Source organism: Schizosaccharomyces cryophilus (genome assembly GCF_000004155.1).
Source record: "Schizosaccharomyces cryophilus OY26 unplaced genomic scaffold supercont4.3, whole genome shotgun sequence".
Lineage (NCBI taxonomy): Eukaryota > Fungi > Ascomycota > Schizosaccharomycetes > Schizosaccharomycetales > Schizosaccharomycetaceae > Schizosaccharomyces > Schizosaccharomyces cryophilus.
This window is the reverse complement of record NW_013185626.1, coordinates 449,239-466,747: the sequence shown is the minus strand read 5'-3', so window position 1 is coordinate 466,747 and position 17,509 is coordinate 449,239. Positions and strand designations below refer to the sequence as shown.

General features: G+C 37.9%; 5 protein-coding genes across 5 annotated transcripts; 4 read left to right on the top strand and 1 right to left on the bottom strand.

The window, feature by feature from the left end:
• The first annotated feature begins 399 nt into the window (after nt 1-399).
• SPOG_00208 (translation elongation regulator Gcn1) lies at nt 400-8,790 on the top strand. Its single transcript, XM_013167717.1, has 2 exons — nt 400-586; nt 637-8,790. The coding sequence occupies exons 1-2, from the start codon at nt 439-441 to the stop codon at nt 8,502-8,504; spliced, it is 8,016 nt and encodes a 2,671-aa protein (XP_013023171.1). The 5' UTR covers nt 400-438; the 3' UTR covers nt 8,505-8,790.
• Nucleotides 8,684-12,275, bottom strand: SPOG_00206 (GTPase Ypt3). Its single transcript, XM_013167715.1, has 4 exons — nt 12,204-12,275; nt 11,700-12,149; nt 11,500-11,580; nt 8,684-11,450 (listed from the first exon to the last, which is right to left on the bottom strand). The coding sequence occupies exons 2-4, from the start codon at nt 12,124-12,126 to the stop codon at nt 11,314-11,316; spliced, it is 645 nt and encodes a 214-aa protein (XP_013023169.1). The 5' UTR covers nt 12,127-12,149; nt 12,204-12,275; the 3' UTR covers nt 8,684-11,313.
• Nucleotides 9,059-10,926, top strand: SPOG_00207 (serine hydroxymethyltransferase Shm2). Its single transcript, XM_013167716.1, has 2 exons — nt 9,059-9,258; nt 9,391-10,926. Exons 1-2 carry the CDS (start codon nt 9,172-9,174, stop codon nt 10,771-10,773), a joined length of 1,470 nt encoding a protein of 489 aa, XP_013023170.1. The 5' UTR covers nt 9,059-9,171; the 3' UTR covers nt 10,774-10,926.
• Nucleotides 12,276-13,391: 1,116 nt separating the features above from the next.
• Nucleotides 13,392-15,945, top strand: SPOG_00205 (chromodomain protein Chp1). Its single transcript, XM_013167714.1, has one exon. It carries the CDS (start codon nt 13,769-13,771, stop codon nt 15,155-15,157), a length of 1,389 nt encoding a protein of 462 aa, XP_013023168.1. The 5' UTR covers nt 13,392-13,768; the 3' UTR covers nt 15,158-15,945.
• Nucleotides 15,908-17,047, top strand: SPOG_00204 (chalcone like protein family). The gene has a single exon (XM_013167713.1). It carries the CDS (start codon nt 16,097-16,099, stop codon nt 16,877-16,879), a length of 783 nt encoding a protein of 260 aa, XP_013023167.1. The 5' UTR covers nt 15,908-16,096; the 3' UTR covers nt 16,880-17,047.
• Nucleotides 17,048-17,509: the final 462 nt, after the last annotated feature.

Here is a 17,509-nt window from a genome sequence, read left to right as displayed (position 1 = left end):
AAAGATGATGAAACGGAAAGTGTCATGATCGTTTTTCTCCTTTTCACTTTCATAAAAAGCTGTGTGATTTGTTCAACCATAAGGTACATGTGAAATGTATGGTAGTGATTAAATAAGTCACACTGTTTTTCTATCTATTCATCTAACGTTCATTTTTTTTGGAGGACTTTTAGAAATCGAACTTTTGGTGTTTTGTCTATTCTGTAATTAGGCATACGATTCACTGAGAAGAAAAAAATAAGTTCGCTTCTATTTATAGCTAACTTTTATTATGTATTTAGCTAGTATTTTTTTAATAAAACTTTTGTACATTTATTTTGCATTACGACATTCTAATTCGCGCTTCGCTTCTCTTCATATAAGTGACCAATTCTCGTCTGCACAAAAGAACCTTTCACCTTTCCATAACCACCAAACCTCATATTCCCGGTTTTCACCATGGCGGTCGAGGGACCAGGAATAGAAGCGTTTCAAAATGAAAAGAAAACGCTTTATTCTACCTTGATAAGCAGTGAAACGATTCTTGCTTTTCTTGGTACGAAAAAGGTTATGTTGGATATTCTACGACATGTGAATCAAACCAATGGTACGTGTTAACAAAGGTCTTTGAGGTATTTTGATACTGATACTATATAGAAATTGATGAAAAAAGTATCGTTGCTATCATAGATAATATTATGGAAGTTTTACCTAGAAATGTTTCACGTGAATGTCGCTTACAACTATGTGCTACACTTTCACATATAACGAAGTTATCTCCTTCGATTGCTCTTTGTGCGCTTGTAAATCGTCTTCGAAGCACTTCTATTCGCTTGGAGCGCATTCCTAGCAGCTCTATTTCAATATCTTTTAATGCTTTGATTTGGGTGAACTGCATCCTTTCTAATCTCCCTTCCAATGAATTCAAATACTGGATGCTGGAAATTCTTCCTCTTCAAAGCCAATTCTTGAATGTCGTCCTTCGGGATGGAAAACCCGCGATTATTCGTAGTGCCTTGCACTCAACACGTCGTTGTTACCGTTCCTTATTCCTTGCTCAACTGAATGATTTGTCCTCTTTTATTTCTTTTCTTTTGAACGAAACCAAACCAGCTCTCGTTCTTCCGAAAGCTTTGCCATTATACGGTGTCATACTGGGCACTTGTTACTATTTTCAATTGTCTTCGGAGCCTCGCGCTTTGGCATCAGAAAATATAGACCCTTTTGTAAAGATGATTCCTCAACACATCCTTGCAGCAAAACCGGCTTTACACAGGTTTGCTGGTGAGGGATTCTGTTATAGCATTGGATTGTTGTTATCTTTAGATAAATTGTCCAGTGACCTATTGCCTTCTATCGAGAAGGCTTTATTACGTTCTCCGGAACTTGTCTTTGCAGGTATTCTATCATCATTGGCTATTGGTTTCGCCGATTCTGGAAAGGATGCCTCTTCTTTACTGCTGACTAGTCTTTACGAGGCCTTTGCTTCAAATTTGAAGAGTTCGAATGCAACTGTTCGACAAAACTGCTTTCAAACATTTTCGGTCCTTTGTAAGCATGCCAAGGACTCCAAAATGCTTATGGATGTTGCTTTGAAATTGGTTTCTGCTTTGAAAACGAACAAAGTTACCTCTAATGAACATCGCAATCTTTATATTGAGTGTCTTTCTCATCTCTCTGTTAAAGAAGTAGATTCTGCTTCTTTACTTAATGAAGTCCTGCCTTTGTTCATGAAGGTTCAAGAAAGCAGTTTTTATCACCTAGCAGCTGTGGTTACAAGGAATGTCAAATCGCTTCTATCGTCAAATATTTCTTTAAGTAGAAGCATTTACGACTTCCTTTCAAAATCATTAGATAAGCCAGTTGCATACGAGCGTCAGCATTGGATATTAGCTTTGGCCGATTTAGCTTGGGATTTGCGAGCCGATGAGCCTTCTCGTTTGGAGTTCCTAAACTTTTACTTGGAGCACTTGAATAAATCAAGCAAGGCTGCTTTAAGTAATCCTACCAATGCTTTACAGAATGGAAGCATTTTGGCCCCTGTTGTGTATTCGTGCTTAATGAACAAAGAACGAAGTGATAGGGAACTTACCGAACTTAAATCTGTCGACGATTTGCAAAGCTTACTCGATGGGCTTGTCAGCTCTGTAAATGGAGATACTATTCTCTTTTCAAACAAAATTATTAATAAATTAACTACTGATTCCGCGAAATTATGGTGGCTTCGTGGTCTTTGTAATTTTGCTAGTGTCTATGCCAAAGACTTAACTGATAGCTTGGCTTCTTCCTGGTTCCAGTCAATAATAAATTTATTTAACTTCTCTGGCAACCAGACCAGCAAAATTGCTTTTGAAGCTTTAAAGAATGCGGTACTAGTTAATCCTGGTTTGCGTAAAATCATCTGCTCTCAGTTTTGGAATTTGCATTATCAGTCTGAGGCCTCTAAAAAGGATGATAAGTTTGATGAGAATTCTTATAAGAAGTTGGTTCAGCTATTAAAATCAATTCTCTTAACAATTTCCTCAAACATTTCCGACGTAAATCCGAAAGAGATTGCAGACTATGATTTTTATCTGATTGAACTTTTATTCCTTTCCTTCGCATATGTTGACCAATTTGATTGGATTCAGTTATGCCAGCTTTCGCATAGAGATCCTGCAACACTTGTCACTGAACGAATTCACGATATCGTGAAGTACATCGAAGTTGCATTGTCCAGTGACGTTAGATCTGAAAAGGAGAAAGCAATGATTTCTTCTATTTCGATGATTGTTTTTGTTGCTCCAGAGGCTTCCACTCCTCTTTTTGTAAACCTTTTCCGTGGTCAGCTTGTTAATCTCAAATTAGCAGATGTCTCAGATTTGGAATATGAAATTTGGAAAACTCCTGATGGAATTCTCTGGGAGAACGTATTAGAAAAGAAGACTCAAAAAATGGACAAGAATACGAAGGATTATGAAACAAAGCGTTGGGAAGCAGAAGTTCGAGCTAAGCAAGCTGAGAGGAAGCCTATGAAGTTGAACAAAGATCAGCAGGCTTTGGTGGACGCTCAACTCGAGAAGGAATCCAAAATTAGACAGTCTGTTAGACGCCTTGTTGTATCCCTTGAGCGTGGTCTTGGAATTATTCAAAGTATGGGAAATGCTGTCCAATTGTGTCCTGGATTGTGGGTTGAGGAAGCTATTGATGTGCTGGTTTTTGGTAAAGTTCTACATTTGAGTACACCATTTACTGGCGACCTGGCTTTAGTAGTCTTCAAGTTGGTTGTAGCTGCCTCTGGTCTTCCATCTCGCTTGGGTGAATCTGCATATTCGGATTCTTTAGCTATAACCATTCTCAATGCTCTTAACGCTAATCCTAGCGTTGATGAGAGTATTATTGATTCTTTCCTTTATAAGGTACGCTTTGCCATTGAACAAGCATATTTTGAGCCTGAAGCATTCTCTTGCATTTTTCCATTGGTTAATAAGCTTTGTTATGAAAACGCTACTAAAGATGACGAAAAATCGACTGAGCACTTATTATTAGCGATTGAAATGTTAGGATTTCAAGCACCATATTCTTTCTGTTTGAGGGGCATGCGGGCTATGTTTTTGAAAGCACTTTTGCATTTACTTGAGACTGTTCCTGCTCATTATCAGGACATCAAGAACTCATTACTTTCCCTTGTGCAAGGTATCCGTACATCTTACACTGATAACGAATTAAATATTCTTTTACAACATGCTTGTCACAACGAAAGTTCTGTTCGCTCAGCCGTTTTACAGTCTTTGCAAGTCTTAGACTTAACCCAATATAGCTTCATTAAGGAAATTTTCTTGGAGCTTTATGATGACAATGAATCTAACGCTGCCGTTGCTCATCAGATATCGACGCAAAACGGTTTAGACGCGAATGAAGACTCGTATTCCGAACTATTACCTTTGCTTGATGTTAAATCTAATTATCTTCACACTCTTATCGGAAAATCGTTTGTCGACTTGATCGATGAATTTGAAGATTTCTCATCTGTTCTCCCCAAGAAATTAATGGAAATATATAGTAAGAACGCCTTACCTTCACCTCCGGAATATGATGAATACGGTATCATAAAGAAAGAGACTATCGGTCGGGATCTAGGTATTGTTACCAGGGAAGGTGTCAGTATAATCTTTGTGCATATTTCGCAGTACATTTCTTCAAGTTTACTGGTACCTTTTTTGGAATTTTTGCTGTCTTCTGTTCAGTCAGATGCTCAGATTCCCGTTACTGATAGTTCAGTAACTGTAGCTTCCAATATGTTGGTAGCCGGAAAACAAGCGATTACTGCTTTTGGTTCCTATCAAGTGGAGGCATTGATGGAATTGTTCGAAACTAAACTTAACGTTGATACTTTGCCAACTGAGGCCAATGATAGATTACGTGAGGCAACTGTAGTACTCTTTGGTACCGTTGCACAGCATCTGCGAGAGAATGACCAACGATTAGTTGTGGTTATCGAAAACTTAATTTCTGCTTTGTCCACTCCCAGTGAAAGTGTGCAATTAGCTGTTGCTTCATGTATTTCACCATTGATCAAAAAGCTACTTCCTAAAGCAAAAGAATATTATGACCGTTTGACAACCGGTTTAATAAATGCTTCATCTTTTGCCGAGAGAAAAGGAACAGCTTATGGTTTGGCTGGATTGGTTAAGGGTTTGGGCATTAAAGCCTTTAAGGATTTTGATATTATGGCACAATTATGCGAATCAATGTCGAACAGGCAAAGTTCATCAATCAGACAGGGTGCTTTGTTTTGTGTGGAAGCCTTTTCGCGTACGTTAGGAATTTATTTCGAGCCTTATTTACCTGATTTACTTCCTTTATTGCTTTCTTCCTTTGGTGACAGTGCAACTGAAGTTAGAGAAGCTACTTTGGAATCTGTGAAACATATAATGAGCCAGTTAAGCGCTTATGGAGTTAAACTTTTGCTTCCTAGCTTGTTGGATGGCTTGAACGATTACAACTGGCGGTCTAAGCGTGCTTCTGTAGAAATTCTCGGTTTAATGTCCTTCATGGCGCCCAAACAGTTATCAGTCTCTTTACCTACTATTGTTCCCAAGCTGACAGAGGTTTTGACTGACTCTCATTCTCAGGTTCGCAATACGGCAAATAAAAGTTTGTTGCGTTTCGGTGAAGTCATTTCCAATCCTGAAATACAGAACCTTGTACCTATTCTCCTTAAGGCCTTAAGTGACTGTACACGTTTCACTGATGATGCATTATCTGCCATTCTTAAGACTGCTTTCGTTCATTATTTGGATTCTCCTTCGTTGGCTTTAGTCATACCCATTATTCAGTATGGTATGAGAGAACGCAATGCATCTACAAAGCGTCAATCTGCAAAGATTTTTGGATTAATGGCAAGTTTGACTGAACCTGAAAATCTCGCAATTTATCTAGATGCATTAATGCCCAAATTACGGGAAGTACTTATCGACCCTGTGCCTGATACCCGTGCAACTGCTGCTAAAGCTTTAGGATCGTTAATGGAGAAATTGGGTGAAACTAAGTTCCCAACTCTTATTCCTGAATTGTTCAATATTCTTAGAAGTGAGTGTAGTGAAGTTGATCGACAAGGTGCTGCTCAAGGTTTGTCTGAGGTTCTCTCTGGTTTGGGCTTGACCCGTCTTGAAGATGTTCTGCCTGAAATCTTACAAAATACTTCGAGTCCTACTCCTTATATCAGGGAAAGCTTTATTTCTCTTCTTATTTATTTGCCGGCTACATTCGGAGCTCGTTTCCAGCCATACCTTGCTCGTGCTATTCCACCTATTCTTTCTGGCTTAGCTGATGAGTCCGAACTTGTACAAACTGCTTCATTAAGAGCTGCTAAGATGATTGTCAATAATTATGCTACCCGTGCTGTCGATTTACTTCTCCCTGAACTTGAGAAAGGTTTATTTGATGATAATTGGCGTATTAGACTTTCTTCAGTACAACTTGTTGGTGATCTCATCTATAAGCTTGCAGGTATTAACAAAAAGACATTGCAAGAAGAAACTGATGAAAGTGAGGAAGGAACCAGGACTGATGTTAATCGTAAAGCCTTATTGGAGACTATCGGTTCTGAGCGTCATGACCGTGTGTTATCCTCACTTTACATCCTTCGTCAAGATATTGCTGCTGTTGTTAGGACTCATGCTCAACAGATCTGGAAGAATATTGTTGTAAATACTCCTCGTACTGTTAGAGATATCATGTCTACGTTAACAGCTCTTATTGTGGGCAACTTGAACAGCACTGGAAATGACCGTCGTGCCATGTGTGTTAAGAGCTTAGGAGATTTATTGAAGAAAGCTGGTTTTGATGTTTTGTCCCAACTTCTTCCATCACTGAAGGCTGGTTTAGAGTCTTCTGATAGACAAGATAGGATTGGTGTTTGTATTGCTTTGCAAGAGTTGATTTCTAGTGCTTCACATGATCAGCTTGAAATTTATAGTGACCAATTCGTTTATTCTGTACGTGAAGCACTCATGGATTCAGATTTGGAAGTAAGAGAAACTGCAGCTGAAGCATTCGATATTCTCCAAACAGTGATAGGTGATCGTGCGGTTGATGAGGTTCTCCCCGAATTGCTCAAATTGCTTGAATCTGATGACAAGTCCGAATATGCATTGTCCGCACTTAAAGAAATAATTGCTCGTCGCTCTGCCTCAATTTTCCCTGTCCTTATCCCTACTCTTATTAAACAACCAATCTCTGCGTTCAATGCTCGGGCTTTGGCTTCTCTTGCGCAAGCAGCTGGTCCTACATTAAACAGACGATTACCGTCAATCCTTAATGCCCTCATGGAATCCATACTTGTTGCGAAAGATGACAATTTGCAAAGCTTAGAAGAAGCAGTTGACACAATCGTTCTATCTGTAAAAGACCAAGATGGACTCACGGTGCTTATGGCTCATCTTTACTCATTTACTGAGAATGAAGATTACAAGAAGCGTTTGTTTGCTGCTAAGCACATGCTTACATTCTTTCAAAACTCTAAACTGGACTATTTCCGCTTTGTACCTGATTGGATCAGTCATCTTGTTAGATTGTTTGAAGATAGGAGCACTGATGTTATCGCTGCAGCTGTTGCTGCTCAGCATGCCCTCACGTCTTCAATGCGTAAAGACAGGATTGAATCAGTGATTAATATTACATACAAGTCATTACACGATGTTGGTGTACATGATACCACATTGCCTGCATTTGAACTGCCCCAGGGTATTAGTTCAATTTTGCCTATCTTCCTGCATGGTTTGATGCACGGTACAAACGAGCAACGTGAACAATCTGCTTTAGGTGTTGCAGACATAGTTATGCGTGCTGAGCCCGATAAACTTCGTCCCTATGTCACACAGATTACTGGTCCGTTGATTCGTATAAGTGGCGAAAGATTCCCAGTTGAAGTTAAGAGTGCGATTTTGTATACCCTTAACATCATACTATCTAAAATTCCTACATTTTTGCGTCCCTTTTTGCCTCAGTTACAACGTACATTTGCTAAAAGTTTGGGTGATCCTTCGAGTGAAGTCATTCGCAGTAGAGCAGCTACAGCTTTGGGTACTCTTATTACCTTACAAACTCGTCTCGCTCCTATTGTAACAGAATTGGTAGCAGGTGCTCGTACTCCTGATGCTGGTGTGCGCAAGGCTATGCTGAATGCATTATTCGCGGTCGTTTCTAAATCCGGCCAAAACATGAATGAAGCCTCAGCTGAATCTGTTGATCAATTGTTAAGAGAAATATCATCTGAAACAAATGAATATATGATTATCTGTGCCAAGATGTATGGCGCTTTGTTTAATCAACTTACCGACACTCGTGCCAGGCAGCTACTTGATACCAAGATTTTCAGCGTTGAAACTTTGGATGAATACTCAATCTTGATATTGAATGCAGTCATTAAATATGGATCAAAGAAGATTATCGAGATGGGTTTGAGCGAAAGTGTCTGTCAAGCAATATCGGATGCATGCCAGCAAAAAGAGACCTATATTACCGAGAATGCCGTCTTGGCTGCCGGTAAAGCACTTCTCGCTGACGTTCCTCAAAACTTCAACGAGTCAAAGGTTTTGTTCGAGGCTTTGAGAATTAGCCTGGAGGTTAGCCCATCTGGATCCCAAGATTCCAAGCGTCTATCTCTGGTTATCATTCGAATCTTGTCAAAAGAAAAATATGACATCGTCCGACCTCATCTCAATATTCTTGCACCTGCTGTCTTCAGTTGTATTCGTGCTATTGTTATTCCAATCAAACTTGCTGCAGAGGCCGCCTTCTTAGCAATGTTCAAACTTGTTGATGATGATTCGATCATAAACAAGTATATGGAAACTTTGGAGGGACCTCGTGCTAGAAGCTTTACTGATTACACTCGTCGTGTTGCATTCAAACTGGCAGCCGGTGAACGTGATCGTATCGCCTCTGGAAGTGGTAGAATTCAATTGGAAGAAAAGGAAGATTTGGCTGAAATTACAGCTGTTGGTAGAGATAATGAGGTTATTTCCAATGAATCATGGTAAATGGTGTTACTTAATCGTAACCAGGAATTAACCCATTGAGCTAAAGTTTACAGCTATTTTTATTGATGGAAGTCGGAGTATTAACTTATTCATTTCGTTTATTTTGGTCATTGATTTTTGGAACAAAACAAGGAGCAAAATATAATGTCAAAAAAATTGAAAATATTGACCAAAAAATTGATGGATTATTGATTTGTTTTGATCTATGACAAGCTATATAAATTTGTATATAGAATCTTATGTAAATTTCAAATTATATGGTTTTAGGATTTTCAACATCACTAAATGTTCTTTAGTAATTTAAATTATAGGAACTGTCTTTGATGAGAGGAAAGGAAGAAGTAATAGATACACTAGTAAGCTTTACGTACCAGACTATTTGAAGGAAGGAAATGTGGGCTGTATGAATCTAAAGGGGATTAAGATCGATAAAAGTGGAACTAAGAAGGAATGAAACGCTCTTGGAATCTAGTTGTTTCTATACCGGTACAATACCGTTGACAAAAAATATTTATGGTATACCTGTGTATCATGTCGGACATGATTTTCCGCGAAAAACATTGATAATCAAGAATCATCATGTTCAAACAAATGACAAAGCCAAGAATTCTTTTTTCTTGTTCCTACTTTACTTTCAGTTTCGTGACCTTAATTATCACTTACCACTATGGCATTGGCACGACAGATTCCTAAGAAAACAGGTATTAGTTTTGTTTTCAAGCGGTTTTACACTTTACCGAGTGCACAAAAAAAGGTATAGTAGCTGCATAAATAATTGATTGCTGTCAAACTTGGATGTTTATCATGAGAAAATCAACTTTACCAAACCCGAGTTTGACAAGAAATAAACAGCATATATTGAAGAATGAATTACTAACGGAAATAGCTTCTTCAGTGTTCAGTCTTCCAATATGACCCTGAGGTCGGCAAAATCTTAAAATCTGAAGAGAAGCGACAAAAGGAGTCGATAGGATTAATTGCTAGTGAAAACTTTACTTCCAAGGCTGTTATGGATGTCCTTGGTAGTGTGATGCAAAACAAGTATAGCGAAGGTTACCCGGGAGCTAGATATTATGGTGGTAATGAATTCATCGATCAAGCGGAATCTTTGTGTCAAAAGCGTGCCCTTGAAGCTTTTTGCTTGAATTCGGAGCTTTGGGGTGTCAACGTACAGCCCCATTCAGGTTCGCCTGCCAACCTTCAAGCTTATCAAGCTGTTATGAAACCCCATGACCGTCTAATGGGTTTGGATTTGCCTCACGGAGGACACTTATCTCATGGATTTTCTACACCTCAGAAGTCAATTTCTGCGGTTTCTACATATTTCTGTACCATGCCTTATGGCATCAATTCCGAAACCGGTATAATTGATTACGATGCCTTGGAGAAGTCTGCTATGCAATTCCGTCCCAAGGTGATCGTTGCAGGTGCAAGTGCCTATTCCCGCTTAATTGATTATAAACGCATGCGTGAAATCGCTGACAAGTGTAATGCTTACTTGCTTTGTGATATGGCCCATATTTCTGGTCTTGTTGCTGCTGGTATCATTCCTTCTCCTTTTGAATATGCCGATATTGTCACCACTACAACCCATAAATCCCTTCGTGGACCTCGAGGCGCTATGATCTTCTACCGCCGTGGTCTTCGCAATCACGACAAGAAGGGCAACCCTGTTTACTATGAATTGGAAGACAAAATTAACTTTTCTGTCTTTCCTGGTCATCAAGGTGGCCCTCACAACCACACAATCACTGCTTTGGCTGTAGCTCTAGGCCAAGCAAAAACTCCTGAATTTATTGAATATCAAAAGAATGTTGTCAAGAACGCCAAAGCAATGGCCGATGCATTTGCAAAGAAAGATTACAAATTGGTTTCTGGTGGTACTGACACCCATTTAGTTCTTGTCGACTTGACTAGTAAAGATATTGACGGAGCTAGGGTTGAGCGTATTTTGGAGTTGATCAATATCTCGGCTAACAAGAACACCGTTCCTGAAGACAAGTCTGCACTTATTCCCCATGGTTTGCGTATTGGTACCCCGGCTTGCACCACTCGAGGCTTCAACGAACAAGATTTTGTACGGATCGTCGACCTTATTGACGAAGTTGTTCAGCTAACTATCAAATTGAACAAGCATGCCAAGGAGAATGGAAAGACCAAACTTAAAGACTTTAAAAACTTTGTTGGTGACGGAAGTCAAATTCCGGAAATCTTTAAGTTGAAAGAACAAGTTCGTCAATGGGCTAGCAATTTCGACTTTCCCATTTAAGCTTGTAGAGTTATGTGAATTTAAATATATTTGGACACGTAAATTATAAGTAAAGGGATAAATAATGATATAATAATTCATAATCATGGTCACAGTTTACTAACAGTGTGTATTCTTTTTAATTGAGATTTAGCTAGACGTCGAAGAATTCCTATCTTATGACATACGTTTCCATTAAAGTAATCGTCTACCACAGAGTTAATGTTTTTCTTTCTTTAAACAAAATCAAATATTTCATACTAATGCTGGATAAAGGGAAGAAACCCGGGAATGCGGAAAATGCTGTATACAAGGCGAGAAGGTACATTTCTGAGAATTCTTCGATAGCCGTGTGTTAGAACATACTAGGCTAGATATACAAACCTCTTCATCCTATGAACAAGCGACAGGACAATAAAATAAGAGGGTGTGCGAAGATTATCAAAGACTAATCAACTTATAATTCTTGGACGATATAAAGGAGCAAACGTTGATGCAAGCTTGAAAAAGGCAGACAAGGAATCAAATTAGATTATATGCATTGAGAAATCCCGTAAAAAGTTAGCAACATTGAGAAGAAGATTTCTTCTTGTTCGCGTCGTTCATAGTAGGAGTGATGCTGAGAGTTTGACCACTCATGGGATGAACACCTTCATCACCACTTTCGAGAGATCTGTTAGAGACAATTCTAAAAATTTCTAAGATATTTGTTAGTACTGAATACGAAGACGACGACCATCTACATACCAGTTAAGACAGTTTGAAAAGCTTCTTCTACGTTGCTGGCATCCATAGCAGAAGTCTCTATAAACGACAAGTTGTTTTCAGCTATAGAAAGATTAGTCAACGTACAAAAAGGTATAAACATATTAAGCAGTGATAACTCCCATTTGAGCGAGTTCCTCGGAGCAGAGGGAGCAAATGGGGAGATATGAAAAAATACATACCTGCGAATGCCTGAGCTTCTTCAGTTGATACAGCACGCAAATGCAGCAAATCGGTCTTGTTGCCGACAAGCATAATGACGATGTTGCTGTCAGCATGCTCGCGCAATTCCTTCAGCCAGCGGCCAACGTTATCAAAGGACGACTGCTTGGTAATATCATAAACAATGAGAGCGCCGACAGCACCACGATAGTAAGCAGATGTAATTGCCCGGTAGCGCTCCTGACCAGCTGTATCCCAGATTTGAGCTTTGATTTTCTTGCTGTCTAATACAATGTTTCTAGTAGCAAACTCCACACCAATGGTACTCTTGCTTTCGATATTAAATTCATTTCTTGTGAAACGCATTAACAGATTCGACTTTCCGACTCCGCTATCACCGATCAATACAGTTTTGAACAAGTAATCATATTCGTCTTCTTGGCACATCGTTCGTTTTCTTCACTTGGTATCTGGTTCTTTGTGTCAATAAACCAATTTCCGTTCAAAATCTCTTCTTCACCTACCCTTTTTTCTCTTCGTTTCCGTTGCTCTATGAGCGTTGAATGATTCTAAAAAATCGTAGTTTGTTGTTGTCAAGTTCCAAAGGACCCATTATTGACAGTTACCCAACTTCATCCTCCAGGTTAGTCCATAACGAATAGGAACGAATCAATAAACAAAATAAAGCAAAAGAAGCCAAAATCCTATAATTACCTAAAATCAACTATAGAGAGTAGCGGTAAATGTTTGTTATTCTTTTTAGCACTTTTTAGGTACGCTACGCTATTTGTGAGGATATTATGAGGTAAACAAACATTCCTTATTATGACAAGGCGTACGTACTATTGAGACGAAAGAAACATTTTGTTTAGCTGTTCATAAAGAATAAAAGTCAGGTTTGTGTTGAAATTTTGTTAGGCTATTTTCGCTTCCTTGGTTTTTACTCCACATAATTTGAGGCATTCAAGAAAACACAATGCAAAACAATTCGTAACATAGATTCCACTGAATTATTCTTCAATGGATATATATCAAGCATGCTTTGAAAATGATTCGAATAGTCTTATTTTTGATATTTTTTATTGTCTCACCTTTGGCGCATTAAATTCTCCAACCAGGTAACAATCATACAAAAAACTTGTATCGTATTACAAAGAATTTGAACAAAAAATGCTGATATAGGGAGTCATTAGCAAGCGAAATCCAAGATGGAACTTTATGTACAAAATAGTTTTATCTTTAATTAGGCATATGCCAAAAAAGCGGTAGCGCACGCGGTGCTTTTGGGTTTACCTTCCTAAAAGGGTTCAAATCACATAAAGCAAACGAGCTTGACAAGTGAAAGTAGCAAAATGGAAGAGCACTTTAGCCATGTTTGCACATACAAGGTGTTGCATCGTCCTGGATGTTCCTCTGATGCTCATAGGCTTTGATACTTATGTCGCAAAACCAAGCATATTAACTTCGAAAGAAGACCATTAAAGGTTTTGCTTACATTTCAATACTCACTGATTGATTTTCGCTTTGTAAGAAGCTAAGTGATATGGTCAGGAGTACCCATGGAATTGGATAACATTGATTCTCTTTCAGCGTAAATAATTTCATTGCTATCTTAGTATGGAGATTTCCTAACGGTTTTAGATAATCTCAAGTAACTGCTATAACAGAAACGACCTAAAACTCTGCATTATTTAATAAGATCCCTCTGTCACCACCATTTCCTACAACAACACCGCCCTAAAACAGGTTTCTGTCCATCACAAACAAGTTCCAAGTAAAGTTTATGTATTTATAAGTATCATTTAGATTTAAACTTGTGCTTCTTAGCACTCATTGCTTTCTTTTGGTGCCTCATTTAGCCAATCTCGCGTTGAGGAATAAATTCTTAACAAACTTCTTTGAATTTCGGACTTGGCCGATGAAGAAGCATTTATGTAAGAAAATTAGTTTTCTTTTAAAGATACTCAACACTCATTACTCTGGATGCCTTACGAACGATCATTGAATTCATTTGCATATTCTTCTATTTTGTTAATTTTAATATCAATTAATATTTCTATTTAAGATTGTTACACGCTTTTCTATTGTCATGGCTAATTCCAGGAAATCCGTGAAGCATTCTAGAAGCGAAAGGAATGTAGAGCCAGACGTGTATGAAGTCGAACGCATTCTTGCAGATCGAATTAATAATTTTGGTGAAAATGAATACTATATAAAGTGGACTGGTTATGATTCATACGATAATACATGGGAGCCAGAGGAAAATCTCATTGGCGCCTCTATGGCTTTGAAAGATTGGCAGAAAAGAAAGGGACTCGTAGCTGCCGGACTTTTGCAACCTTATAATGTTGATGAAAATGAACAAAAAAAAGTACAGCGTGAGGAAAATCTTTTACTTAAAGAAAGAAAACAAGAGGAAGGAGGAAAATACCCCTTAGATTTAAATTTGAACACTAATGAACCCCTTTCATCTCTCTCGAAACCTGCTGCGAAATCCAGGCGGAAATCCAAGACAAAGTCTGACTTAAAACCAAAAGCACCTCGAATAATCTTATCAGAAAAGAGGGTAACGAAACGCAGACTGAGTCATCAACAACCGGAGGAGTCGGGTAATGAGCAAACTCTAAGTCAGTTATCTAATGAAAAAAAAAAGAAAAGTGATGACCAGGTTTCACTCTCCGATAGTGATTTACCGTCAGCTTTCCAAAGTGAATCCTATTTGGATTCTCCTTCATTATCCCATATGGGAAATTCTGGGATATATGACAAAAATGCTTACTCTCAGGGGCATCCAATAGGATCTCCAACTTCAACTTCTTCTATAGCAGCCCTTTGTAAGGAATCCACACCCCCACCATCAAGTTCAACATGTCTTTCTATTTTAGATCAACGATCACCTTCCTTGAATCATTCTTGCTCAAACTCTTCTGTCTCTGATCACTTCTATTCTTCCTACTTGGAACAATCACCAACGCCAACCTCAATTTCAAGAATTAATAAAGCGGATCCTTCTGTAAGCTCACACACGATTGTTATTAGCGAAATCGCTAAGACTACGGCTGAGGAAGATATCCTCTCATATTTTGCTTTTATTCCATCTAAGTTGGATGTGCGGTTTTGTAAAGATCAGGATTCTTCAAAAAATGATATAGCTTATGTCAAATTTGATTCTGCCGATTATGCTCGAATTGCTTACGGAAAAGGTCATCCAAGCTGGCGTATTGCTTTAGTAAAGGATGATGTCTACAGTACATTTTCAGATCCCTTGCAAGATAAAAAATCTTTAGAAACGTTTTCATCTAGCAAAGTCTCTAAAGGAAGGTTGAAGTCGACGTTGAAACCGTCAAAATATAAAAGTGCATCTCCAAGAAAACCTAAGAATGAATTAAAAGTTCTCGGAAGTAGGTGGACTACTATTAATAACATATGGCAAGAAATGCCCAAGACAGATGCAACTTGCCAAATAAAGTACCATTGATAAAGACCTGGAAGTATAGCAATTAATGCATATTATTTTCATTGGAAAGATTGTATACATATAATACTTTTTTTTTGATGGATAAAGCTTCTAATTAGGGACCTGCTTTATTTAAGTTGACTTTTCTGTGTCGCCTCTATCGATTTCATACGAAATATGGAAACTGAAAAGGAAGTTTAGGAAGAATTTAAAGCAAATTCTTCAGAACCTACTAGTTGTGGTTGAAATGCTGGATTGCTTTTCTTCGTCAAAAAATCCTGGACATATATCAAGTGCAAAGATAAAAGGAAGTCTTTTTGTAAAAGTGATGCTAATATAAATATTCTTCAAAGGTATTTAAGAAAAGCCACTGACAAGAGAAATATGGATTGTTTACTATGATCTAAGAAATCCAATGGTGCATAAGTGATACCTTTTTATGAATTTAAGGATATAAACCTATGAAAATCTCATATTGAATTCATTTAATCGACAATCTTACACTAGGAGTCTTTTTCAAACTTATTAGTCGTAACAAGAAGGACTTTATATTGAATCTGAGAAGCTTATGAGGAAGATGGATAACGCTATCTTTTCATTGTTTAATAGCCGAACAACAAAGCAGATATTAGGAACTTTGCTAGCCTCTAACGTTTTTCAGGTTTTTAGAATAAGTGTTCTGAGTTTATATGACGTGGAATTAATTTAATTGTTTAGCAGTTAGATGAATGGATTCCTTTCCTCTATTGTATTAAATTAACCTATTTTTATTTTGTTTTTACATTTTCAAAATATGCTGTTTTTATTACTATTTTATTCTAAATGTTTTCAGTTTTGTGGTATAACTATAAAGAGTAGTCATACCTTAAAGCAATCTATTCACTTACTATTAGTTCCTTAGGGTAACCTGACTGATTAGAACATCAAACCATCGGAACATTTGGTAATTACTCGTTTAAGATGTTTGGACCTCAAACATTCTCGTTTAAATTTTGTCAAAACTGGATTTGGAAGCGGCCTGCACTTATGGCCTTGACTTCTGTCACGGCAGTTGGAACAGCAATCAAAACTCAGAAATTACAATGCGAAAGCTTCGTTGACAAGCTGACAGGTCTTGCTGATGAATACAATTTGAAGAAGGATAACAGCCGTAAAAGCATGTTTTTACTAGGATCAGGACCAAGGTTTGTTTCGTTTTTGGGGATTTACGTTTATGATATAGAGCTCTATATTCGTAAACAAGATCTTCGTACCATTCAGAAAGTTTTAAATGAGCAAGTGGACCCGAATGTGGGAGTAGAAATGAGTTTGAAGGAAGCTGAAGTTGGAAGTCGTATTATTGAAGAACTTTTGAAACGTAAAATTCAATACGCAGTTCGTATCCTTCCTGCACGAAATACCAACTTTAAACATCTAAAAGGTGGCTTTACAAAAGCAATGCTCTTGCGCAAGGATCGCAACGACGAGAATGAAGAGCGTATGATTCATGGCTTCCGAGATACATTCCCTGGAACCGGAACTTGTCTTCGATCTACTACCCTCTCGATTACTCTAACAGATAAGGACAAATTGACGTACGAACACGAGGGTCATGAGATTGGCAGCATGAAGGATGAAGGGCTCAAGGTTTCCAATCTGTTTCTTCAGTCGTACTTGGTAGGTAACAAGGTAAACAGCGAACAAGCACGTCAATCTGTTTGTATAACTTTACGACGAATTATGGATGGTTCTTTAAAAGTATAAGAGAGCTTGAAAATTTGACGAATGACTATTTATGAAGATGAACAGGTTTCTCAAGTACTATACTTTAATTTTTCGTATAGTAATAAAAGAAAAATGAAGAGGATTAGAATTAGAAAAAAAAAAACTGTGAACCGCTATTTCATAAACATAGCAAAAGTGCTAGACCTGATGGATTGTCCGTTTTTGCGTAATATGCGATAATGATTAGAGTTGTAAGAAGCGAAGGAGCAAAGCAAAAAGTCAAGTAATCGATAACGTTGTAAATCAAGAACTAACTACAATATTATAAGAAAACTAAAGAAAATGATAAAAATAGTAGTTAGGTTTGTAGGTGAAAGTAAGGATGCTGATTATCTCAGACAAAATCTTTGTTACCACGTTTGTTCGTTCTCAAAATAACCGAATTTTGTTTTGAACCCCCAATAAAGCAGACTTTTTATTGGAAACTTTGCCAATTTTCACATGTATCTCGTAAAAACGCTGGAGACTTATGCAAATAAAAACATGATAATGTTTACATATGCTTCCTCCGTTGTTCTCTCTGTTACAGTAAATAAGTTTTAGCGATGAAATGTAACTCTTCACCGTATTCTTTGGTGCTTCCTTAATATACATTGATGAGATAGGAAA